Source organism: Homarus americanus, unplaced genomic scaffold, assembly GCF_018991925.1.
Source record: "Homarus americanus isolate GMGI-L3 unplaced genomic scaffold, GMGI_Hamer_2.0 scaffold28, whole genome shotgun sequence".
NCBI lineage: Eukaryota > Metazoa > Arthropoda > Malacostraca > Decapoda > Nephropidae > Homarus > Homarus americanus.
This window is the reverse complement of record NW_024742238.1, coordinates 6020159-6048076: the sequence shown is the minus strand read 5'-3', so window position 1 is coordinate 6048076 and position 27918 is coordinate 6020159. Positions and strand designations below refer to the sequence as shown.

The 27918-nt window shown below is 35.1% G+C and overlaps 2 protein-coding genes across 3 annotated transcripts in view; one reads left to right on the top strand and one right to left on the bottom strand.

The window, feature by feature from the left end:
* Positions 1–1025: 1025 nt before the first annotated feature.
* Positions 1026–21989, top strand: LOC121876586 (coiled-coil domain-containing protein 22-like). The gene is made up of 13 exons (XM_042381791.1): positions 1026–1186; positions 4834–5005; positions 6896–7028; positions 7700–7900; positions 10238–10377; positions 10822–10953; positions 11227–11415; positions 14220–14339; positions 14651–14767; positions 15063–15202; positions 16083–16248; positions 18158–18292; positions 20604–21989. The coding sequence occupies exons 1-13, from the start codon at positions 1137–1139 to the stop codon at positions 20709–20711; spliced, it is 1803 nt and encodes a 600-aa protein (XP_042237725.1). The 5' UTR covers positions 1026–1136; the 3' UTR covers positions 20712–21989.
* A 278-nt stretch (positions 21990–22267) lies between these two features.
* Positions 22268–27918, bottom strand: part of LOC121876588 — a 16054-nt gene continuing 10403 nt past the window's right edge. The window contains exons 1-2 of one of the 2 annotated variants that reach the window (XM_042381792.1): positions 24020–24065; positions 22268–22961 (exon numbers count right to left, since the gene is read on the bottom strand). In XM_042381792.1, coding sequence (XP_042237726.1) covers positions 22350–22961; positions 24020–24064 — 657 coding nt within the window. In that variant the 5' untranslated portion in view covers position 24065 and the 3' untranslated portion in view covers positions 22268–22349. Of the gene's footprint in view, positions 22962–24019; positions 24066–27918 lie in introns of those variants that run through there. The other variant, XM_042381793.1, reaches the window with a different exon arrangement.

Sequence of the window (27918 nt, the reverse complement as noted above, 5' to 3'; positions counted from 1 at the left end):
GAAGCATCTGGCTCTCCGTCTCCGTAAATGTAATTAAACTGGCGTTTTCTTCTTGTGTTAACTTATCTATCTGCCATCTACGTTGGCTTGTTATTATTCCCTCGCCTCAAAAAGAAAAGAAAAACATATTCCCCCAGTCACCTCAGTAACTTTCTTAATTTTCACTGCCTTGCGCCTGGGCCACCTCGTCGACTAGATTATTTTATTAATTTTTTTTCTGTCAGTGACAGCCTTCACAGTACCAGTGAACTGGGATCGACTGGTCACATTGTAGTTTCTGGCACAGTAACTCCTCAAGTCATGGTAGTGCGTGGCACCATGTCACATACACACACGCACGCACACTCACAAACTCCAGTATTATGTCATCTAGTATAGTTTATATCACACTGTACAGTATATAAGACACCTTTATCTTTCCTCTTTACTGCCAGTTTTTACCCTCGGCAAGGAGGTTCGGTAACCGTTCTTAAGACGTCACGTTAAACTAAATCACGTCAGTGGCATCTCGAACCAAGACCAACTCGTCCCCTATCATCAGGATTAGTCAAGTTGTCAACATTTCAAAAGAACCGCCAAACTGAGAGGCAGTAGACGTGAGGTGACAGAAGTTATGACCTAACATAACAAGTGTTACCGCCACTGACACCAGATTATAGGGAGGGGGGATGGAAGTTGGAGTAAGTGATCACAGGTCCCGCCTCCGCCTCCCCACACATCCTGCAGGTGTGAGGTGAGGTGACAGGAGTTATGACCTCACATGACAAGGGTTACCGCCACTGACACCATATTATAGGGAGGGGTGGAAGTTGGGGTAGGTCATTCACTATTCCGACTAGTGAGGTATATATATATATATATATATATATATATATATATATATATATATATATATATATATATATATTCCTTATAACATGGTAGTTAAAATAATTGCATACACTATCCCTTTAAAAGTTGATTAACCAACAGCTGATTGGTTTAAATGTGTTGTGTGGCGGTAGGTGGCAACTGGTGGAGGTGGGTGTCGTGTGTTGTTGTTGACACAGACGGTGGTGAGGGGAGGGACCTGACCATTGTGTTCTTGTCCTTCAGTCTGTCATCATTAAATAACCTGGCTGTGACAACTTAACATCATGGAGGAAGTTGATAAGATATTGATACTTACTTTGAATCACTTGGGATGGTAAGTATGAACCAAATCATTATTTAAGGTAGATACGGTCGGTGTTAAGTGAAATGTCTACCTCAAAATTTCTACCCCGGATATTTCACAGGGGTAGAAATGTCTCATAATAACGGCACTCACCACTGAAACACATTGAATAAATTACCAATATACTTTACTCAGTAAACTTTAGTTTATCGTAATACACTATAAGTTTACATTGCTTAACCATGTACATAGTACAGTATGAGGCTTACAGGAGAAACAGTAGTCGATTTAAGCCCAAGAAAACCATTAAGTTAGACAAGGTTTACTGAGTCCATCAGTTTTAAAGTGTTAGGTACCACAGCCTTTATGATGGTCACTTTTTAGGGTCACTAGAAGGAGTTGTTCAGTTAAGTTTATTTTTTCTGAATGTTTTTATCATTATAGTAAGTATTTTAGAAGAGGCAACATTTACTAGAACCTAATAAAACTGGACCTAACCTAACTTTCTAGCTTGGAACTCTGCTCCCTGGATCCCTGCCATATTAAACAGAAAGTACTTATTTTGATATCTCGGACCAATAAAAGCAACTTTGTTGAAGCATCGTGGTGTAATTTTGTTTTTAGTGGACAAGAGTACTCTCGGACCGAGTGGGTCAGTTGCGAACAGACAGACAACATGCGGTAATTTGGCAAATTTTTCGGAGGAGTATTTACTGTACATATTTTTCTTCACGTACAAAGCACGTAGAGACACAATTTAATGTCAAATGATCAGTTTTTCACTGTTTTACCTCGTAACTTCCCTCATTCTTCATGCGCTGCCCACTGCAGGTGATTTATGATCATAGATAGAAGAACTAAAAAAAATAAGAAAATATTTATAATTAAAACAAAAAGTTGTCGCCTCTTTTAAAATACCTACTATAATGATAAGAACTTCTGTGGAAAAAAATAACAAAATCGAGCAACTCCATCTGGTAGTAACAGTTTCCTCATAAACTACTAAAACTTTTGATTTTGTATGTAGATTGTACAGGCCCTACTCAAAAGTAAAAATAAATTGAGGTGGACCAAGGTCTGTGCTCCTTAGCCACGGCCTTTGAAATTAATGTGTACAGTATATTGAAAACTTGGTCATAGTATGGGAAAAGGTTGCCACATTATTGTTTGTAGTTTTTTGACAAGATCTTTAATGATTAGGATGTTTTAATGTACACTTTGCAAATCAGATGGTGATAAAAGGTAAATATATCACCATTGAATATATAAAACAGCCATATGACAGTAGACAGCACAAACATTACATCACAGTTAATCATACAGTTAGGGACTGTACAGTCAATGACATGTTAGGGCTTAGTGGTTCGCATGTACAGTAATATCTCCGTTAGCTGGAATCCTTCAAACCCAGAACTCTCTGATAGCCAGAATTTAAATGTTTTCGGAAAATTGTTCCCAAAGCCGGAATTTTCCATAAAATTTCGGCTTTTTGGAAATGATTTTCCGAGGGGGCACATTTTCCAGAAAATTCTGGGTTTGAGAGATGAAAATCGGTGCACTTTCTGGAAATTCCAAGAAAATTTTTCCATTACCCGGAAAATTCCGGGGATGAGGAATATTTTTCCGGCTTTGAGAGTGTCGTCTCATTACCTGGAAATCTCTCATTCCTGGAAGTGCTCTGCACCAATTGTTCCAGCTAATGGGGATATCACTGTAGTAATATAATAATTGTTGCCCCTCGTGTAACGATGATGGCCGTCCCTATGTCCACCTCGGGGTGAATTTGTTTTAAGGTGTATAAGCTGTCACCAACACAACAACCACCACTCCCTAAGTTAACAAGTTCCATGACCCAGTGTCAAGGAATAGTCCAAGAAGACCAGACAACTCGCCAACTGCACTGGCTAACCATTACCCCGGAACACGATCCGCTAATCGATTAACATCCAGGTTCCCAATTACTGCTGGATAGACAGGGGCAAATGGCATAAAGAAACTTGGACCATACACTGCGCTGCTGTGAATTATAATGGATCATTGGTTAGGACAGAGTGGTACTCTTTCTCAGGTATAATGGATCATAATTATACTGTACTGTACAGTATTGTACGTACTTGAGTGCTGGAGATTACATACACAAATAACACATATACCATGGCATATTGGATTAAATGCCATTCTACCATGGATCACACACTTCTTTACTGTGGATCACGTATTGTAGTATACAATATATTGGGTTGCTGCAAAAGAAAGAAAAGATACAGTAAATGGTATCCAGACCATTCTGCACTGAAAATATTGACTAGATTCTACAAATTACAATATCATATTATTGTATACAGTACAGTGCATTTATTTTATTTTTCAATGCTTGTAAATACTGTATAGGTGTTGACCATCATACGATGGTGTTAAGGACTTTGAAAAGTCATCATAAAGTGATCGATCATATATTGATATTAATAACGTATTCGTGAAAATAGGTTCAGTTCCTGAGACCCTGAAGAGCTGGAGTTCGTACTTACAGCGGTTATTTTTCAACTCGTAATTGTGGATAGACATTATGATTTATTTGGATTTTTTTATACCTGCACACACAATGTTTCATACAGATTGTGCAAAAAACAATATTGTGAGGTCAAAAAATTATTGCAAATACACATTTCCTATGTGAGCGGAGTTATCACAGCGGGGTAGACATACTTTTTTTTTTTTACTGTTACATGCAAACAAGATCTTTCATACGGTAACTGCAAAAAATCGACTATAAATATATCCTCTTTTAGAATATTGCGAATTATTGCACATCACTTTTTCATAGAGCGACAATCCATAAAAGAATTCAGGTAGCCATCGGATAATGACCATAGTAAACCTGATCTTAGCCAGCACATAGTGGTACAGTACTTCGTGCTAATTTATTAACATCGTTAAACTGATCGAGCATATATCAGTCAGTTGTATGACAATCAAAACCTGTATTTTAAACTTTTTTTAGAAAAAGATATTGAAAATTTTTATCAATTTAGTTATAAACACATTTTGTTTGATTAACAACAAACACATTATGATTATATAGAAAAAGAAGCCTGTGAAAATTGATGTGATGTGCCCCATTTGTAGTACATGTTGACTCTTGTAACAATGGCTTGGTATTAATTTTGAAGGCCACACACTTAATTTTCATTAGATTCTCTTCCAACAGTAACCCATTGATTGACTAATACGTACAGAATAAAGGCTCACCATACAGTACTGTACACAGTATGATGGCAAATGAAATGTGAAAGAAGTTTTGAACGTAAAGGAATTTTTTCATCCTTTCTTGCACAAATACTATACTGTACAAGAGTACTAAAATAAGGACTTAAAAAACTAATACTGTACAGTAGAGTAGTGTACTGTACTAACAAAACACAAAGATTTTTAATTAGAATTATCAAATGGTGTACAATATTAGTTAAATGCCATAAGCATGAAGCTACAGGTAGTACTGTACGTAATTGTATTTTACAAGATCACACATTCTCATACTGGGTACCGTACATATTATTTTTGTTGAATTTGTCCACTAAAATAGGTAACACAATAATAATTAGATTTATTTGTTAAGCTAGATGACATATTTCTGAAAATTGTATATTAGTTATTGAGTGTATTTAATTTTTTTCTAGTGACATTGATGAGAAAGTGAAAAGTGTTGGAGGTTTTGGGATTGAAGAAGTAGTGAGTGGAGTGGTCCGGTGCATTCGGACTATTAATAGTGACTGTGAATTACCCACGTCTCTGCCACAAAACATGGCCCAGCGCTTCAGAGTCGCAGCTTCAATTGCACAGGCAGTGAAGGTAATGAATTTCTTTCTGTTGCTTATACAAGGTGATTATTTTCGTTATTATTCAAGAACCCTAAATAATTCCCATACACTAAATGCTTTACCGTATCAGTTAGGAACCTATTACTTTGTTTAAATGTTGCTAAATGTTACAGAAAGACATGACATTATCGTGAGAGGTATAATTACATGACCCGTGAATGGTGTTTAACAGTTTTCACTCGGTCACATCATGGTGCTCACTGTGTTGGTTGTGTTTTGGGTTGTGTTGTGTTTATGTTGTCTATCAGTGGCATTTAAGAGTTTTCACTCTGTCACACCATGGCACTCATATCACAAACACAGCACACCCAAAAAGACAACAAACACAGTGAGGGCCATGGTGTGACTGAGTGAAAACCATTAAACTCCACTGATGGGTCACTTTTTCTGTAACATAAGGCAACATTTATGGAAAATATTAGGTTTCTGATATAGTTTTTGGTGCACTGTACAGTACAGTGTGGCAATTATTTCGGGCTCTTGAATAAAATAATCACCCTGTACAGTACAGTGCTTGCAACTGTTTAATAAATGGATTATTGAGGAGGATGGTGTCAAAATCCAATACAGGACTGTACTATACTGTATTTATCAATGGTAAATATCATCGGTAAGTTTTGTTCATTGCAATAATTTGCTGTGAATTTACTTAAAATACTTTTCATGTTGTTTAAATGTTCATTAGTAGTACGGTAAATCATTTTTTTGAGGGAGAGCAAAAGTAGAAGTCTGTCATAAAAGTTTCAGGCACAAGGTCACCCTGCCGGTGTGACCCTGAAGGCTGAACGGAATAAGACAGTTAAAAGATTGAAACTTCTGCAGAATCTGATGATGAGTTGGCATGAATGATGGTAAGTTTTGATGAAGAGTGGATGATAAAAATGTTAAAGGTACTGCATAAGCTAACTGGAAGTGAGAGTTGGTATTAATTATTTAGTCTGATGAGTTCAATAACCCCTTTTGGAGATAATAGACAATCAAGTCTGAATAGTCTTTTTCTTTTCCAATTCTTAGATTTTTGTGTACAAATTTGTCAAGTCATTTTAAAAGTCCAAGATTTTGAAATTGAGAATGGGGGACTTGGAACTAAGACACTGGATTGAAATACTGTTCAGGGGGCCCCCCAAGTTCGCGGATTTTTACTTTGCAGTTCTTGGTTATTCGCGGATGACACCCTGGATGTACCCAAGAATGTCTGTGGGTAGTTTTAAAGTTGCCGGCATTTTCACAGCTGGGACAGGGAGCCATTCGTTCTAGAGACAGTAATTTCCTTTACCTGAATTGTAAATATATGTGTGTGTGTGTGTGTAGACACACACACACACAAAACACATACAAATAAATAATAATAGGAAAATCCTCTTATAAATAATCAGAAACAAATTTATTAAAAATGTGAGTCTGCCCCCATATCCGTTCTCTATCACAGTACAGTACAGCGTACTGTACTTTATTAATAGAGCATGGGTGGAGGGTAGATTGTCACATTTTTTATATATTCGTTTCAGATTATTTGTGAAAGGATTTTCCAATTATTATTTATTTGTATGTGTTTTGTGTGTGTGTGTGTGTGTGTGTGTGTGTCTACACACACACACACATATACAATACTACACGCAAAATAAATAATTGTCCTAAGGGCAAACACATAAAAGGAATAGTATACATGTACGTACATTATTTCTTAGTACCTGTACACAAATTGTATTTTTATTTTATTTTCAACACAAGTTCAATGTTCCTCCTTCAAAGATTGCCATGATTACATTTAATTTTTGATTTAATGAATTTCAATAGGAAGAAACAATTGACAGCATTAATTTTCCTGTTATCATGACTTCCATGCAGTCCTTTCTTTCAGGATGTTGGATATCCTGGTGATGTTGGCTACCAGTCATTGCTCTACCCAAATGAAACTGACTTGAGGAAAATATTTATGTTTCTGATAGAGAAACTGCCCAAGGACACAGCTGCGGTCTCTGATGAGCCTCTCAGTAAGAGCATGATTATAAATCAATACTTTATTGTGTGTGTGTTAGATGGACAGTATTGGTCATACTTTACATATTAGTGAGTGAAAGCTGAAAAGTTTGGTCATTGGATATATGACCTTAAGATTGCTTAATAATACATTCTTATTTAAGTAAATGTTTTTCAGAGTTAATGGTCAGCAAAGACATTAGTATTCGCATTTTGCCTCCAGATCTGTTTCAGGTGGATTTTATCCATTGATGATCATTACCCTAAAATACAAGGCAGTGCTTTACTGAACAGTACAAAGATTCCCAGATTTATGAAAGAGCTCCATTCAAGAAAAACCTTTTGCAAATTTATTTTTCATAAATTAAAACACATTTTCCCATAGACTCCCATTGTAAAAGCTGAGATATGAGTCTAAAGAAAATGCAGCCATAAATTGTCTTAAAATGATTATAAGTCAAAGATAAACATATGAGTGAAATATATGCAGCATAGTACACTATAGAAATAATTTTACACTCCTGTATACCAGTACCTTTACTTTCGGGTAAAATAGATTTGAAACAAAGCGAACAGTATGAAATGCTAGGATTTAAAAAAAAAATATATATATATATATATATATAAAAGGTGTTATTTTATGTACATCCCTTATAGTAGATTTATATACTGTATCTTATTACAGACAAGGCTGCACTTATTCATCAAGAAGCAAGAAGGAAACTATGTGCATCACTCACCCAGTCCTGGATACCTGCCCACTGTAGACATGTCGCTCGCAGTTATGCTACTCGGGCCTCTGTGACAAACCATGGCACTTACCACACACGACAGTTTATGTCTAAACCTTACTCATCAGTAGAGAGTCCATCAAAAGTATCTCCAGGTATGTTACTTGAGTAAATACTTGTTTAACACCACTAGTAACAGGTATCCCCCAAAAAATAGAATTTTGTTCTCATCTACATATGGTAAATTTAGTGCTACTTTATTATCAATAACTTTTTAATGTAATTCTTTATAATGCATATTTGAATTTGAATTGATGTAGGCAGAACCTAATTTATGAAGAGGGTTCCATTCCAGACAAGCTCTCATAAATCGATGCAAATTTTCCAGTAGACTCTTATTATAAAATCTGATTCCTTAGAAAAAAAATCCACAAATTGTCTTAAAATTCCACAAAATGTTTCAAAAAATTTTATAAGAATTTTCAGTGAACTCAATGATTGAAAGAATTTAAACATAATTAGTGGAATGTGTGCAATAGGGTACAGTAAGCCTCTATTTGCACTATCCCAATCTACAGTAATCTGCATTCAGACAACTTCCTTATTTGCCATGTAAACAAACTCTCATTAACGATATTAATTATCCCACCAACTCGGCATATGGAACGTATCACTCACTTTATTTGTCAGCTGAGGTATCATCTACCCTGATGCTGCTTCATGGCCATCTGGTGAACTACAAGCCAGGCATTGTTTCTTCTTGGTTATATGTGTGTAAGAAATGGAGCTCAATGTTTATCGGTAATCATCTCTTTTATTTTTATTTATTTATTTTTTACATTACCGTGAGAGGAGATTACTAAGTTTACATTGTTCTCTGTTTTGACTGTAACCTCCCGTTGAGCGACTGTGGGATAATGAGACCCTTGCAAATAGGACTCGATTGTTCTTTATTCGGTCAAAACCTGGAAAGTACAAATTACATATGTTACATATGAGATAATTAATTCACTCGTACATTCTTTCACTATTAACAACTACATATGATATATTTGAGTAGAGTGGGTTGTTAAACCATATAAGAACTTTTGTGTTTCGGGTCTAATATAGGACTTATTAGCTTCCTGACTTGTTAACTCACTGGACGGCTAGAAACTATCTTCTGAACCCCACAGGGAGCGAGTTACTTAGCCCCGAGGCGAGGGCCATCTGTTTCACATTTAACACCTCGACAAAGTTCATTGTAAACACTCCCTCTGTCTCTCTTCTGTCTCCCTTTCTCTCTCTATCCCTCTCTCTCTCTTCTAGTTTATCCTACTGTGGCAGTAACACTCCCCCTGACCCCTGCCTCTTGCACTCATATTATAACTCATTCATGATATAATCGGGATCAGCATCAGGTGAGGTCATCAGAGATGCCACAGACCCGAAGGCAGTCCCAGTAGATGAATATAAAAAATGTTTTTCACCCTCCAAATTTTGATATATTGAGATAAAATTTATTCATAACTGATAGAAAATAAGTTTATTGGTGAAAGAACATTTTGTTTCCATATACAGTACATTCAAAGATTGTTAGTTATCTACAAGTGTTAAATATTCCCGGCTGATTGTGAGCGTGCAGCCATGCATAAACAACACCGCGCCACTATATACTATATATTCAAGGATGAGTAACAGAAATGAAGTAAAGCAGAATGTAATAATATTAACGTTTTAAAACATTTAATCATTTACAAAAAAAAAAAAAATTGTGAAATGCTGATGAGGCTACAGAAAGAATGTGATTAGGTTAGGTTTGGAATTCTTGTCTAAGTAGCCACTTGCTAAAAGGTAAGGCCATATTATAGGATGGATGAAAATGTGCCTTTTCTTGTACTGTACAACTTTGCCATTCTCTTGAATAAGGCTAACAAGAGCACTACACTGTTTAAAAGAGAGCAGTACATTCCATTCATGGCTATTCATATTTTCTATGCCTTCATGCTGTATATTATTGTGTTAGCTGACTTGCTGTACTTCAACCATCAGTTATCCCAGTGTGGTCAACACCATAAAATATAACATTCAAAACATCTCACAAACACCACACAAAAATAATTTCTATATCCCATAGATATCCTCTTTACACTTTTATGTTTGTTTGGCCATATGATGTGAATTATTTTTAGTGTTGGGATACTCAGTGCCTGGGTTGTGGTGACTTTTTGCCATCCAGTCAATTTGGAAATGTCAGTAGCCCTGCCTGGTTCATTGGGATCCCGAGCCATTGTATTGTCCGAAGCACTTTCTTGAATGACCTCGTCTCACACAAGCGTATGGGGCCCATTGGCAGGACTCACCATCAGGCATGACGACTGTGAATACGGCCCTTGGTGTGGCGATCTCACTGGCATTGTTTACCGCATATGGTGTGGCGATCACGCCGAAATGGTTAATTTGCCAGGGTCAGGTTGGTAAATTATTCTTAACATTTTAATTGTATTTTGCAGGATTAAGAACCTACTATGAGAATTATTCAAGAAGGATAACTAAGATGGTTGGCTACGAATATTTGATAGCAACACTCCTTAACTCGCATGCCATTCAACTTCAAAGAGACCAAATTCTTCCTAAAAATACTGAAGAGGAGGTATAAAATGATTGTTTTTTTTTCATTAATTTTAATGCTGAGCTGCAGTTCTAGGTATAATAAGGTTTCATAATAGATTAATCTCAGACATAATCATGGAATGTATTTGTTGAATTCAGTTTTAGTAAAAATAGATGTATAGTTTAAGAAAGGAAAAATACGAGAAATGCTGCAAGGAATTGTATATTTATCTGTACAAGAAAGTAATATTACAGAGGGTTTCAGGAAGTTGGCATAAACATGTTAATAAATACAGAAATCTTGTTTTGACATATCTACATACAGTACTAAATGTGACTAGCATCCAACACAATGTTATAATTAATTAGAATTACTAAAATATCTTATGTACAATCTTGAGATTTTAATATTAATGATGATATTGTCAATATAGTAGCCCGTATTTCAGTCATTACAGAATATTTATGATATATGAAATTTCAGGGAAAATCAGAGGCTCACACGCTAGAACCTCTGGTTACTGAAGATGTGCAGCTGAACCCTCTTGATGTGCCATTGTCTGGATGGTCTCCTCTTTCCTCTTTTGAAACTGCCCAACACATGATTGATATTAAAGTAAGATGATATAACATTTGCTTAAATATAATATAGTACATTATACAATTTCTACAAATGTGATTTCTATAGGTTTTTTTAAATTAGTAGTTATTCCAGTCCTTGTATTGTAATTTAATTATTATATGAACTTATATATTAGACTGGTCAGTCTTGCCATGCTATTTGCTTTGAACTGCTTAGGTGAACATGCTACATTAATAATTTTATCAACTTAGAATGTCAGATTTTTATTTCAGAATAAGTACTTATGTAATCTTTTAATTATTTCAGGAATCTGAAAGGGAGGTAAATCTGGGAACAGATGTGTCAGCACCAGAAGCTGGTGTAACCACAGAAGAGCAAATTAGGTTGAAGCGGGAAGAACAGTTATCTCGGCTTCAGACTGAAATTGGCAATGTCACAAACAAAACTGAAGAATGTACACAGGGAATTCAGGATGCTGTAGATGCACTGGCTAAGGTAAGCTTACACATTAAAAGATGTGTCTTCTCAATATCTGTTGCAACAGTGGCCTATGACATAGGCCACTGTTGCAACAGATATTGAGAAGACACATAGGCCCAATGTGAACCTTCCCTTAAGCTTTTCTTATTTTTAATTTCTTAAGCAAGTTTGGCTTTAAAACGAAGTTTTTAATAAATTATTCTTCTGGTCACTGAAAATAGAAGATAAAATCATTTTATCAATATATTATATTACATTACAGTAAAGGATTTCAAAGGAAATGTTCTGAAAGTTATACAGTACCCCCAAAATTGTGTGCCTGAGTTTTTATGTTACTTCTTCTTGTGTATAGTATAATCTTGACATATCACAAGAGTGAGACCGTGAATTGTTGTACAATATCAAATCCTTTTTATCTTTTTATATACTGGCATTTCATTGGGACTGCACTTTTTCTAACTTCAACACAAATTCCATCATTTCAGAACACATTTTAACACTGTAACCCACATTTAGTCTGAACTTAGCAAAAAATAAAATACATATACCTGTACTGTACACTGTGATGTTTTAGTTTTCATGGCTCACAGGATTGCCACGTGAAGCAGTGGCAAAAGGTTGACTCAGATGTTTTGACTGTTCCCAGAGTTTGATTCAATGTGAGTAGAAAGAATGAAATGTTAAATGGACATGTTCAGCATTTCTTTTCCAGATAAAACTTTATCAGAAATCAAACCCTGTGAAAGCAAAACATCTCAAATTGTGGATAGGTACAGTACTGTAGTCTTATTGTTGGTACGTCACTGCCAAATTAAAACCATATGACTTGGCTGGGCCGTATAGTCTTGCTCTACATTGCAACGAGTGGCACTCTTCCTCAGTAACCTCCATGTCCTTCATTACATGTATAGTATTTCACTTATTCTGTTGAAAATATTTTAAGATATTTCTGAAAATTTTGTATACGTTATCAGAAAACCTAATTTTCAATAATCATGTGTGTAACACCCCCAATATGTCCCCATGGGAGATGACCAAGCTGCATGTGAAAAAAATTCCTGTTTATTCACAAGCCTACAATTTTCTTATATAAATATATCCAATAAATAAAAGATTTGTGATGTTAAATTGCAAAATAGAGAGAGAGAGAGAGAGAGAGAGAGAGAGAGAGAGATAGGTGTCCAGTTGCTAAGTACTTGACCAATTGCTACATGATCATATGCATTTATTGAGAGCTTTTGCATTGATTGTTTCAATAGAAGTTTTAATTTTGACTTTATTTCAGAGAATTATAGAAGTTGTGAAGTTAAAGTTATGTGTAGTATTGCTCCGGCATTTTCCTTTTTCAAAACACTAAACCACAAAGTTTTTCTTCAAGATTTATGCTTCTCTTAAGCTTATTTAGGTTTACTTTCTGCACTTTACTGTCTTCTTTCAATTTAATTTTTTCTGCATTTATTTAATTAAGTAATTCTTGTTGAATATTTATTTTTCACTTGAAATGAAGCAAAATACAGCAACTGAACCATGGTGCCTGACATTTGGGTGGAAGGTGTTGAATCTGAAAACATTGGATGGTGATGGCCAAAACAAATTTAAACTCTCTACATAGGCTGAAACTTCTCCCATTCTGGAGAGTGAAACCTGCCACAACTGCATTTTAATTTTACAAAATTGTACAGTACAGTACGCTACAAAATATATATATATATATATATATATATATATATATATATATATATATATATATATATATATATATACACATATATATATATATATATATATATATATATATATATATATATATATATATATATATATATACATACACAGTATATATATATATATATATCTTGATAAAATCACACGGGAAAAGGGAAACAACGGAGCATGTCTTGAATAAAGACGAAAGCTGAGGTGCTCTGTTGTTTCCCTTTTCCCGTGTGATTTTATCAAGATTTATCTTATCCACGTTTTCATTGTGTATCTACATGAAATATATATATATATCTATATACAGTGAGTTCTGCTATAATGCGTGTTTTGATAACGCGAATTTGCTCTAACGCGATTTATGAATTCGGAACAATATTTGTATAACGCGAACGCTTGTTTGCTATAACGCGATTTTTGCTTACTATTTCTCCAATTTTGTGGTATTAACTGTGAATATGGTAAAGAAGAATATCTCCAAAAAGCATTCTGATGATAGAATTCCCGGTGATTATCGTAAAAGAAAGGATATAACACTTGAAGAGAAGCTTGATGTTATCAACCTCAAAATCACCCTTCTCCCCATCAAGTTACATTCATATTTTTTCAAGGTAAAGTGTTAAATTTACTGTATGATTTCATTATTAGATATGAATGTAACATTTATTTAGACTGTGCTATCCTTTGTGTTAGGCTAACTACTAAATTTTTTCGATTTCGAGTAAACTGCACCTAACCCTATTTTCTCCATAAGCCCTGTTATTTCTATTTGCGATTTTCTATAACAGATATTTTACAAGAACACAATTATCGGCGTTATAGCAGAACTACCAATATATACATATATATATATATATATATATATATATATATATATATATATATATATATATATATATATATATATATATATATATATATATATATATATATATATATATATATATATATATATATATATATATATATATATATATATATATGAAACTTTAGTTTTAAAAAAATGTGTCCTGAGATGCCAATTGTGCAGTGTTCAAATTGTGGTGAATACGGCACTACTGCACTAACTTTTATTGTACTGTGTTTTATCATGTATTCTTCAGCTTACTGATGATCTTATAAAAGAAGAGCGGTTGAAGGAGGAGACTGTGACAGAACTCAAAATGAAACAGAGAACATCCAGTCTTTTGCCAGAATCAGCAGCAAATATTCAAAGGTTACAGGTGAGTTTTGAAACTAAAAATGATTTGGGTGTTTGCATATATAATGTAAAAAATAAATTAGAAAATGTGTTGCTCTTGATGATCACTCACACAGTATTTTTATTCTGGAACACAACCCCACTTTTACCATGTAAAATGTTATTTCCTTTGTTCAAGCTTTTATCAGAATACTTGTACAACACATTTGTAAAATGAGGGAAGGGAGTATTATATTGCTACTGAAATTATTATAAAAATAATTATTTTTGAATTTTTTTTTTTTGCTTTTATCTTTTAACAAATTATTAACTGGCCATATACTTTTATTTAAGGGTGCACTGAAGAACAGTGAAGAGAAAATGGTGCGCCTTCAGCAACAGTGGCAAGCCCATAAAAAACCGCTAGAAGAACAACTGTCTCAGCTGACTCTTGAAGCATCCAACAAGAAGGTACATTATAAATTAACAATCTCTTTATTTAAGAACTCAGCAAACGAAAGATTGTATTTTGGTAAACAACACACCAGAACCCTAATGTGTAACTTAATCCTAAGGCAACTTTCATTGACTTATTTTAAACCATCTCATTTGTAATGTGATATGGTAATAAGATTGATTATTTGGGACTATATTCTGGGTTTATGAGTCAGTTTTCTTTTAACCTTATATCTGTTAGTAAGCTTATCATCATATTCTGTACTGTATTTAGCTAAAATTTATTTAAGAGGTGATGCTTTTGTTACAGGTAAATAAAGAAGAGATTTTAGCTGAAATGTCGGAGCTACGAGATAAGATGAAGGCAATGGTCCAAGATGCATCCAGGAAGGAAACTGCCTTAGCACAACTCAAAGGTCAAGTTGAGAAGATGAATAAGGATATAAATAGGTACTGTACTGTACTGTACTGTATTCCAGCATATAGTGAGATGCAATGGCAATCAAGTATTGCCCTTATTATCCTTAAAATTACTTTGCCTTGGGATTGAACTCATACCTTATTGGGCTTTAGTGTTCAGTGCCCTTACACTCATTACATACTATACACATAGTATTACATAGTACAATATTTTCAAGCTGCATTGCCTTTGGAATGATAGCCAAAAATGAAATCTTAATCAAACCTGCTTGTTATAAGTGTGAGCAACAGAATAGTGTGGCAGTTTAGACCACTACATCTAAGATCTAATTCATAGTCACATTATAAATACAGTAAGGAGCAACTTGGGTGATACAAAATCTGAAAGTATTTAGGACATTTATTGTGTGTAGTTAAATTGGTGAATATGAATGACTAAGTAAAAGTCTGGAGTTGGTAGATATATTTTGGGAAAAGATATTTAATTCTCAAGGGAAGAGTGTAAGGACATGACATAGGATTTTAAAACTTAAAAAGGTACGAGTTTAATCCTATGGCAAAGAAATTTTGAAGTCAGTAAGGGCAATACTTGATTGCCCCCCTTGGTCAACAAATGTTATTCACGGGTTTGGCGATTTGCGGCCATTTTGAGAGCCTACGGTAGCCCCCGCGAATTTGATGGGCCTGCTGTATACAAGAGGCTGCAGGAGATGCGCAGTAGGTGAAAGTACTGTACTTTACCATCCAGAGGAGGATATCTGTTAGTCTATTCTTTTACAGAACAGGAGAACATAACCATGAAAGTAGTGATGGTGTACATGGTGATAAGATTGATATGTAATTAAAAAAACAAAACATTGTTATGAAGTAATCTTTATTCTGTGCCTTGTTGATTCTTGAGTTTTTCCAGATCTGTGTATACCAAGAGAATAATTGATATTAGTGCCAAGGTTCGTAAGCAAAAACAAGAAATTGACCGTGTGCTTGCAGACACTAGAACCATACAAAAAGAAATCAACATTTTATCTGGAAAACTGGAGCGAACCTTCACAGTGGTTGAAGGAACTGCTTATAAGGTACCTCATTATTATTATTATTATTATAGGGAGCAGACAGCATATTTGGAACTGATTTTTAGGAATGGACATACTGCTGATGAGTGATGTTTGGTTATATGAAGCAACAGTGATTAACAAGACAAAACTTTGGGACCTTGTTGTGTAAAGGGCGTATCATAGAAGGAACATGCCCATTATTATAACAGTATGGGTGAAGGGAGTCTGCCTGTGTTAATTTTAATAGCAGTCACCGTGTATACCAGGACAGGCTTTTAGGATTTAAAAACAATGTTATACTAGTTTATTATTACTACAGGTACTATTGACTTCATAGAACAAATTTACTATTATATCCAGCTAAATCTTTGCTCATTTGGCTCTAGAAAATGTAACTTTTTAGCTGGATGGGTTAAAAAATAATGTGGTTAGGCACATTATATGCCATACTTGAATTGGCTTTTGTTAGGAACTTTCATAATTGAATTACAAGAATTGTTTCCTAACTACTAGCTGGAGTACCTGTCTTTGCCTGGGTTTCTTTTTGACTAAGTAAAGTTAACCAGAATGTGTGCTGCCACAACACCCGGACATCATTCTCGTGCATCTTCATGCTAAATTTTGGCGCTGCCTTCAAAACTGTAGCTCTATATAACAAACATCCTCACTGTGCTGTATATATTAGACAGGCTGAGGTACCCAGTGTTGCATGGGTTTGTTTTTGAAGTAAAGTTAACTTTTATTGTACAAAATTTAATCGATTTGAGATAAAAAGGTTGAATTTGTTGCATTAGCATTGTAAATAAATTACCTACAAACAGTTTTATATATGTAATCATGTTATTTCATGTAAGTGCAATATGAACCTTATTCTCTGATAAAGTGTACATGTTAAGGAAAAAGAAATATAGAAGAAAAGTTGTGACAAAATTAATATTTTGCTCGGGAGAGGCATCAGGAGGCACTACACTATCACCACGTGGTGCAATCTCCTTGCACGTTTTATGTTTTCCCACCCCCCCCACACCCTCGCCATCAACACGAGGCATGGTTCAGAATTCTAACAACACTTGTGAATAAATAAAATCACTGATGTATGAGAAATCGGCACAAGCCGCAAGAAAATGCGTGAAAAACTTGGGTGAACGTTATATCCTGGGTCCTTTAAATACAGATGGGAGACTGGTGTGGTGACCTTGGAGTGCAGTCCACATAGCTGCCAGATCGCACTAATGCTATTTTGCATTGAAGATGCAAAAACAAAAATAAGCTTACTAAATTTGAGCTTTCTGTTAAAAATGTGGTGGTGCACAGGGGGACCCACTTTTAGGTGGGTGGGGACCAACCCCTATTTATATGTTTGTGAGCAATCTTGGGGGCCAGTTACAAGAGCAAACCAAATTTCAACTCCTTATCTTATTTATTTTAGTTAAACGTAACAAAAGTCGCAGAAAAATAGATGTAGTTTTAATGTGGGGGGTTCTTTTGGGGGGAGGGGAGAAGCTGACTACTGTGGCCAAAACTGTAGCTGTGCACTGCAAATGTCCATACAACAGTCACTGATTTATACATATAAAGGTAGATGGGCAAACAATCTGATTTTCGTAACTTTCTTCTGGGTTTTGAGACCATTAGCATACTGTACCAAGTAACTTTTCTGCCAACTCATCTAACTGATTTCACTTTCTGGAAATTAAAAAAAAATACTGGTATGATATGGTAAATTAACATGGTAAACAGAATATTCATTTGGTATACTGTATCTTGTACAGTATATAGACCACTGTTTATTAACGAATACTATCAACACAGAAGTCTGTTAAAAAGTAATTTAGTACTCAGTGTAGTAATGAATTTGAACCTGCACGATTCATTAGGTAGAATATATTTCCTGTATAAATATAGATACAAAACTTGTTTATATTTGCAGGAGGCGGCTAACAACGAACGCGTGCGTCAAGTTTACCGAGCAGTGGCAGCTGTGCACGAAGGCTGTGGTGAACTGGTGGATATTGTACGTGATACTGGGACTGTGCAGAGAGAAATAGCTGATTTAAGAGAACAGGTAAGTGTAATAGCTTTGAGATGTTTCTAATAAATTTTCAGCTATCATCAATCAACTATTTCTTTGTTTAACAAAGTATGAAGGATGTTGGTAATATTATTTATAAAATGTTTTATTTTACTGTATTTTGTACATGTAGTTGAATATTCTCCATAGAGTTGTGAAAAGAGTAGTTAAATGTACAGTAGGTCCTGGGGGGGGGGTGTGTCCATTTTTACTTGCATACAAAGAAATGTATATTCCCTTTGTGTTAGCCCTAAGGACAATTATTTCTTTTACCTGTATTGTGTGTGGATATATATACTGTATATATATATATATATATATATATATATATATATATATATATATATATATATATATATATAATATATATATATATATATATATATATATATATATATATATATATATATATATATATATATATATATATATATATATATATATATATATATATATATATATATATATATATATATATATATATATATATATATATATATATATATATATATATATATATATATATATATATATATATATATATATATATATATATATGCAAGTAAATCACTGTAGGTGCACGTGATCTAGGTATATGCTGATAACCACAAGGAAAGAAGAAAACACGAAGTTCCCAAGCGCTTTCATGTAATTCACATCTTCAGGGGTTGAGTACAGACTAAAGAGAAGTACAAAACAAGGTGTATATTTACAGAGGAGGGTGAGATCAGGTCCACAATGGTCAAGGATTAGGTAATGACCCTACTAATCTTTAAATAGCACCGCAATGGTCGGTAGTCAGGTCAGAGGGTAAGGTGACCCAACCTTCTCACCTGGTTACAAATCTTCTTAATTACAAAATTGTCCAGTTTGTACATGCCATTACTCAAATTCATGTTGAATGCTTCAGTATGTTTAATGAGACTAGATTTTATGATGTTCCTACTATCAATTGAATTACCCATGACCATAAGAATATCTTAATATTACCATTTCACAAAAATTTCTCACACATTCCTTTACAACTAAAAACCTGGAACGTCAATGTGGCATTTAAAAACTCATGCACTGTTAAACAAATGTTAATCAAGAACTCCCCCAACAACACAATTGGTTGCATTTATAAAGTTCCTTGCAAGGAATGTAATATGTTTTACTTAGGCCAGACAGATAAAGATCTTGTAACTAGACTTAAACAACATAAATATAGTGTTAGGACAGGCCAGGAATCCAATGTTCTGTTTGTTCATTTGAGGGATAACAAGCATTGCATTGACTGGGATAATGCCTCCTCAATATTACCTTGTAATTCATTTGATAGTAGGAACATCATTGCACTCTGTTTTGGTGACTGTAAAGTGCTTTGCCTCTGTTATGAACATGATGTGAGCCCTGTTGATCGCTATCATTGTTTTTACATTATCGGTTGCTCTATTTTTGTGACAAGTACTATTGCTCTGTTTTTCTGACTGAAGTGAGCAGTTTAACTTTGAAAATGTCTGGGAAGGCCAAGGCACCCAAGAAAACCATGTTTCTGGGAATGAAGATTGACATTGTGAAGCTGTGTGGGAGTCAGAGTGCTGACTCCACTACACCTTCCAGAGTTCCCTTAACCTCGAAGGAAACATGTGATGATAACCAGTTCATTATACACTCGCAGTAAAGGGCACAGAGCCTGTTGCACCCTTCCTGGATGTCAGGTCACTATGCTAACCCTCTGTTCAACTCACAGAGTGCATCTGACAATGGAACAGTTTGATTCGAATGAATTCTCATCCAAAAGAGATGGGAAGAATATTAATATGAATATCGACCAATGTTAGTGCTGATGGATGATGAAGATGTGTTAATATCCTGTTTACAAAAAGAAAACCATTGGTCGTTTTCGGTCTTTGAGCCCAACATATATATATATTTATATACTGTACAGGTATTGCATATATAAACACACACACACTATATGCATCCATATATATACTTTAAATGAAATATAAAAGAATTTTATGAATAGACTTGGGCCCCATCCCTGCTGGGTGAGCTACTGCATTATACAGGTGTAGGTGTTCCAAAATCTAAAAATATACCAAATCCGAGACCCTTTCAGCCCCAAGCATTTTGGATAAAGGATTCCCAATCTGTATACAGTAGTTGCTCTACTTTTTTTGCATAAAAATTTTATCATAAAAACTAAAACTATGCTCAAGTATATGGAAACCATTATTGGGTTATTAGTTTTATTCCAGGGTATGTACAGGTGTAGTTATTACTGTGGGTAAACTCCAAAACCCTTCTCGATTTTTTCCAGGTTGATCTTGAGAAGAGCAAAAAAGTGGAGGAGAATTTGACACAACTTAAGACTGATCTGAATCAAGTGAAAAAAGAGAATGCCAGCCTAAAGCAGCAACTGTTATAAGAACCTCTTTTATCTTAAATATTGATTAAATTATCAATCTACTACAATATATGTCTTACTGTACATTTGAAAAGACATTGTGATAAATGGAGATGTTCCATCTTACAGTAAATATTCCTTGATTTCTTTTGTTAGATGTGATTACTTGAGTGCATGATGTCCTGTATGCCATCAGGCAAATTTTAAGCAAGTTTTAAGGCTGGCTGCCCTTCGTATCACTAACTCACTTTTAGAGTGGGAACTTGACATATGCAAGACTTACAAGCATCTTCTTAGCTAGCAGGCTGGGTTGCAACTCTGGGGGTGATAATACTACCAGCTTACCTGTCAGTAGTTCAAGCATTCTTTATTCTTAAACATTTCTTCTCATAAAGTTGAATTTCTGAACAAACTGCAATAAACTCTCATTACGCACAGGGGTTGCATCCATGCAGAACCCAGCATATAGGATAACTTTTGCACACAGTGAAATTAAATTTGTGATAATTTGGGAGAAATAATAAAAAAGTAAATATTGCACAAACATGTACTTGAAATAATAAATTACAGGGTTTTTGTATTCGCCATTTCACCAGTCCAGATTTTACAATACTGTACTTGGGTGTACACCTGAGTGTGCCTCTGCAAGGTGGAATGGTGTTGAAGTTCACTCCACTGCCTTCATAGTGCAGATCATTGACTCTTAACATTGTAATGTGCAATATGTGCTGTTGATTTGCCTATCCATCGTCCATGGTGTCATATTGATTCATAGTGTTTTTTTGGTTTTTTTAGTGTGTACATCAAAATAAACAAAACTCTGTCAAAGTTTTGTGATACCTTAAGTCATTCCATTCCATTGTAATCATTAAATTATCTCTTGATACTTTTTCCAGGATCTGTGTTGTGTATGGGATAATAGCTGAGGTTTGTGATTACCAACATTTGGGGTTTGTGCACTAATACCGGTATATAAAAATTCAGGGCATATTGATAACACCTTTATGAAAACTTTAATTTATTATATGATAGCAGTTAAGGTGCTCTGTTGTAGTTTCAGTAACTTAAGAATATAATTCCATGAAGCATCTTTTTGGGGTCAATTGTTACTGCCAGTAGTAAAGAAGTAATACTTAATATGATTTCTTTACTACTGTACTTTGTATTTGTCAATCAGTTTAAGTGAATATTTGAGTGTATATAAAAAAAGTGATACTGTATTGCACTTGCTGTGCATTGTCAAGTCTCCCATTAAGGAAATGTTCTGATTATAATACTTATAAAGGGTAATTATGAATGTATGTTTGTTTCTGTAATTAATAAAGATTGGACACCAGCTGCTTAGTCTCAGAGGAAAATTTTCCATTTTCTATATTGAGAAAATATTAAATTTTCTGTGGTGAGAAAATTTCCAAATTTGTATGATGAGAAATTTCACTTTTTATATGATGAAAAAATCTCCCATTTTCTATGATGATAACATTTCCCATTTTCTGATAAGTTTTTCCAATTTCTATTATAAGTTCCCGATTAATTATTTGTGAGACGATTTTCCCATTATTATTTATTTGTATGTGTTTTGTGTGTGTCTACACACACACACATAATTGTTCTATGAATTTATTTTATTTTTTCCACCTCTTGGCTCATTCCAATCCTCTAACCATACCAGTTAATGGTGTGGTCTGTTTCATTAAAAATAATATAGTCAAATGAGGAAGACTTCAAGAAGACGTACTCGAAGGAGGAGGCAGAGGAAGAATGTGTTGGGGAACGAGGGAGAACGTCGTGTTGCTCCCTCGTGGCCAAGGATCTACGACCACCCAAATTTCCTTCGGTCAGCATGCCTGGCTCTCCCTTCGTCGGGATGTGAGCCAACAACAGCAGCTGTAACTCACCTTCTGGCACTATCGCAACATCTACTGTGTCATGTCCCTCCTGGCCCTCAAACATGACCTGATTTTCCTCTATGGCCCCTAACTTGATCTGGTCATTCTCTAGGGCTTTAAGCTTGACCTGATTGCTCACTGTGGCTGCAACCTGCACTTTGTCATTCCTTGGAGCCTCAAACCTGATTTGATTATCTCGAAGAACCTCGTGTTTAACCTCTTTGTCCCAAAACACCGGCACAAACAGGAAGTTAGGTTGGTCAGCCGCCACAAATCCAAAGATGTCGGAAGATGGTCCAGACGGTGGCACCGTTAGTGGTGAACCTGGAAGGTCATAGGTAGTGTTGGCAGCAGCAGCCGAGAACACACACATCCTCCTTGTCTGGTAGAGAACCATGAATTAGTTATTATTTGTAAGTCACCTAAAAGAATGAGATTTTTATACACTGTCTTCCATTTACATATATCTCAAAAGATGACCTGAATGTATGTATGTATGTATGTATGTGTGTATGTGTATGTGTGTGTGTGTGTGTGTGTGTGTATGTATGTGTGTGTATATATATATATATATATATATATATATATATATATATATATATATATATATATATATATATATATATATATATATATATATATATATATATATATATATATATAAAACAGGTTGACCGGCCTAAGGGCCACCTAGGCGTGAATTTGTTTAAGATGTAGAAACTGTCGCCAACACAACAACCACACCTTAATTTAATGAGTTGCATGACCCCCCACCACACTCACCACTTCACTCATTACTAGCACTACACCATACTAAACCTACCACAAGCACTACACCGCACTACACTCTACACTCACCAGTGGCACTACACCCACCAACAGCACTCCACCACACTACACCAGCACCCACACCACTCTACACTCTGCCACCACCAGCACCACACACACCACCAGCACACCCACCAGCACTACACCACACTACACTCTCCTCACCAGCACACCCACACTACACACAATCACCACCAGCACTACACCACACTACACTCACCACCAGCTTCCACACTCACAGTGGCACTACACCCAACACCACACCCACCAGCACTACACTCACCACCACACCACATTCTACACCAGCACTACACTCACCACCACACCACATTCTACACCAGCACTACACTCACCACCAGCACCACACACTACAGCCACCACCAGCATTACACCACAGTACACTCGCCACCAGCACTACACCACACTACACTCACCAGTGGCACTACACCCACCACCAGCACCACACACTACACCAGCACCACACCACACCAGCACCACACATTACGCCAAACACTACTCACCACCATCACCACACTCTACACCAGCACCATACCACACCCTACACCCACACCAGCATTACACTATACCACACTACACCAGCACTACACTCACCACCAGCACCACAACCAGGCACCAGATGACAGGGAGTCTCGCCATGGTGCAGCTCGACTGATACTGATCAGAGTTTCCGGGTCGGTTCAAGTGGTTCAACGAAATTATTCCATTAACCTCCAGCTTAATTTACCTTCCATTCAGTTACATTTGGGTAATTATATTTGACGGTAATTGTCACTTAATTACACTTGGGAACTAATATATGATGATAGAGGAGTTATCTATTACTGTACTGTAGTAATATTTGCACAGAATGTTCCTAACAAAATGTACATTGCATATATTAATGAATATTTTACTTATAATGTAAAAATTACTGACACTTTCTTATGGTAAAAATTGTCTTGTAAGATGTGCAGTGAAAGTAAAGTGTTTAGGAACATGTATTGTGTACAATATATATATATATATATATATATATATATATATATATATATATATATATATATATATATATATATATATGTAACCCTGAAAGAAAATCCAGGTTCCATTATGGTGAATTCACATCTTCAGGGGTGAGTACAGACTAGAGAAGTACAAACAAAGGTATGCATGTATATATATATATATATATATATATATATATATATATATATATATATATATATATATATATATATACACCGTATACAGAGGAGAGTGAGATCAAGTCCACAATGGTCAGGTATTAGGTAATGACCCCTACTAATCTTCAAAAAGCACCCCAGCAGTCGGTAGTCAGGTCAGAGGGTAAGCTGACCCAACCTTCTCACCTGGTTACAAATCATCTTAATTACGAAATTATCCAGTTTGTATATATATATATATATATATATATATAGGCAAGTAAATCACTGTAGGTGCTGTAGTGGATTTCTCCCCTACAACGCTGTTTGTCGCTGAGTAGCCGACCCCACCAATTCCCCAGTGTTTGCCTCGTGGTCGAGGTCATCCAGTGCCGCCATACATCACGGAGCGGGGGTCAACTACTAAGCCACGCCTACCCCCGCTATTTAAGACCTGACCTCGTGGTGACCTGTCCTCTTTCTACCTACAGCCGCAGCCAGCAACACATCCTCCTCCGCCGCTGCCTGGCGGTCCTCTCTCCCGCCGGCGAGCATGGCGACGCACAAGCTGTCCTTCTCTCAGCATCCTCACCTACCAGCTCTCTCTACATCACGCTTGCCATGCTGCCTTCCCCAGACCAAGCTGCATTGTACATCAATACAACATGTATATAGAGAGCACATTGTGAGTTTCCTTTCTCCATCCCATCCTGAGTGTGAACCAAACAACCTGAACCCCACAATGCGCAGTCCACATATATACTGTAACCACAAGGAAAAAAAACACAAGTTCCCAAAGCGCTTTCGTGTAATTTACATCTTGAGGGCAGTACAAATAAAGTAGGGGCCACATAACAAGGCATAGTACTTTATTTTTGCAAGTAGATTATCATAAAACGGGAAATTTGTATCATAAAAATGGGATATCTACTTTCCCGAAAAGTAGATAGATTTTCTACTTTTCGGGAAAGTAGATTATCCACTTTTCGGGAAGTAGATTTTCGAATTTGAAATATTACGTAATTTGCAGAAGTAGATTATCATAGAAAACGGAAATTTGTATCATAAAAATGGAAATATCTACTTTCCGGGAAAGTTGGTTATCTACTTTCCCGAAAAGTAGATAGATTCTACTTTTCGGGAAATTAATTATCGACTTCGGGGAAGCAGATTTTCGAATTTGAAATATTACGTAATTTTGCGAAGTAGATTATCATAGAAACAGAAATTTGTATCATAAAAAATGGGAAATATCTACTTTCCGGGAAAGTTGGTTATCTACTTTCTCAAAAGTAGATAGATTTTCTACTTTTCGGGAAAGTAGATTATCGACTTTTCGAAGTAGATTTTCGAATTTTGGGAAAATATTACCTAATTTTGCGAAGTAGATTATCATAGAAAACGGGAAATTTGTATCATAAAAACGGGAAATATCTACTTTCCGGGAAAAGTTGGTTATCTACCGAAAGTAGATAGATTTTCTACTTTTCGGGAAAGTAGATTATCCACTTTTCGGGAAGTAGATTTTTCGGATTTCGGGGAAGCAGATTTTCGAATTTGGGAAATATTACGTAATTTTGCGAAGTAGATTATCATAGAAAACCTTGAAATTTGTATAATAATAAAAAATGGGAAATATCTACTTTCGGGAAAGTTGGTTATCTACTTTCCCAAAAGTGAATAGATTTTCTACTTTTCGGAAAATGAATTACATCAAACTTTCGCGAGTAGATTTTCGAATTTGGGGAAAATATTACCTAATTTTTGCGAAGTAGATTATCTTTGAAACGGGAAATTTGTATCATAAAACAGAAATATCTACTTTCAGGAAAGTTGGTTATCTACTTTCCCGAAAAGTAGATAGATTTTCACTGGGAAAGTAGATTATCGACTTTCCGGGAAGTAGATTTTTCGAATTTTGGGGAAATATTGTAATTTTGCTGAAGTAGTTATCATAGAAACAGGAAATTTGTATCATAAATAGGAAATATCTACTTTCCGGAAAGTTGGTTATCTACTTTCCCGAAAAGTAGATGAATTTTCTACTTTCAGGAAAGTGATTCTCTTTTCGGGGAAATGGGTTTTTCGAGCAGGGAATATTACGTAATTTTCACCCAAAAAAGAATAGATTTTCTACTAAGGAAAAGTAGATTATCGACTTTTCACGATAGATTTTCCCAATTTTGGAAATATTACCTAATTTGCGAAGTAGATTATCACAAAACAGAAATTTTTATCATAAAAAACGAAATATCTACTTTCCGGGAAAGTTGTTTATCTACTTTCCCAAAAAGTAAATAATTTCTCACCAAAAATAAATTATCAATTTTCAAATCAGTTCCAATTTTGAAATATTACCTAATTTTTAGTAGATTATCCAAAGAAACAGGAAATTTGTATCATAAAAATGAAATATCTACTTTCCGGGAAAGTTGGTTATCTACTTTCCCGAAAATAAGCAATTCTCTTTTTAGGAATTAATTATCCACTTTCGGGAAATAGATTTTCGAATACAGGGAAATATTACCTAACTTTGCAAGTAGATTATCATAAAACAGGAAATTTGTATCACGTGATATCTTTCCGGGAAGTTGGTTATCTCTTTCCCGAAAAGTAGATAAATTTTACTTTTCGGGAAAGTAGATTATCGACTTTTCGGGAAGTAGATTTTCGAATTTGGAAATATTACCTAATTTTGCGAAGTAGATTTATAAAACGAGAAATTTGTATCTAAAAATGAAATATCTACTTTCGGGAAGTTGGTTATCTACTTTCCCGAAAAGTAGATAGATTTTCTACTTTTCGGAAGTAGATTATCCACTTTTCAAGTAAATTTTTCGAAATTTTAGAAATATTAATAATTTTGCAAAGTAGATTATCATAAACGGAAATTTGTATCATAAAAACGAAATATCTACTTTCCAGGAAAGGTTGGTTCTTTCGAAAAGTAGATGATTTTCTACTTTTTCGGGAAAGTAGATTATCGACTTTAGGAAGTAGATTTTCGGGCCTGAAATATTACCTAATTTTGCGAAATAGATTATCATAAAACAGGAAATTTGTATCATAAAAAAATGGGAAACTCACTTTCCGGGAAAGTTGGTTATCTACTTTCCAAAAAGTGAATGATTTTCGGGAAGTAGACTATCACTTTTTCGGGGAAGTAGATTTTCGAATTTTAGAAATATTCCTAATTTTGCGTAGATTATCATAGAAAACAGAAAATTGTATCATAAAAATTGGAAATATCTACTTTCCGGGAAAGTTGGTTATCTACTTTCGAAAAAGCTGAATAATTACTTTTTCGGAAAATGAATTATCGACTTTTCGAGAAGTAGATTTTCAGGT

What these genes read in the sequence shown, in the direction of transcription:
- LOC121876586 (XM_042381791.1), top strand. Translation starts at nt 1,137, where the DNA reads ATGGAGGAAGTTGATAAGATATTGATACTTACTTTGAATCACTTGGGA. An exon ending in CAAATATTCAAAGGTTACAG is followed by an intron (nt 14,340 to 14,650) that starts GTGAGTTTTGAA and finishes CTTTTATTTAAG; the next exon opens with GGTGCACTGAAGAACAGTGA. An exon ending in TTGAAGGAACTGCTTATAAG is followed by an intron (nt 16,249 to 18,157) that starts GTACCTCATTAT and finishes TTATATTTGCAG; the next exon opens with GAGGCGGCTAACAACGAACG.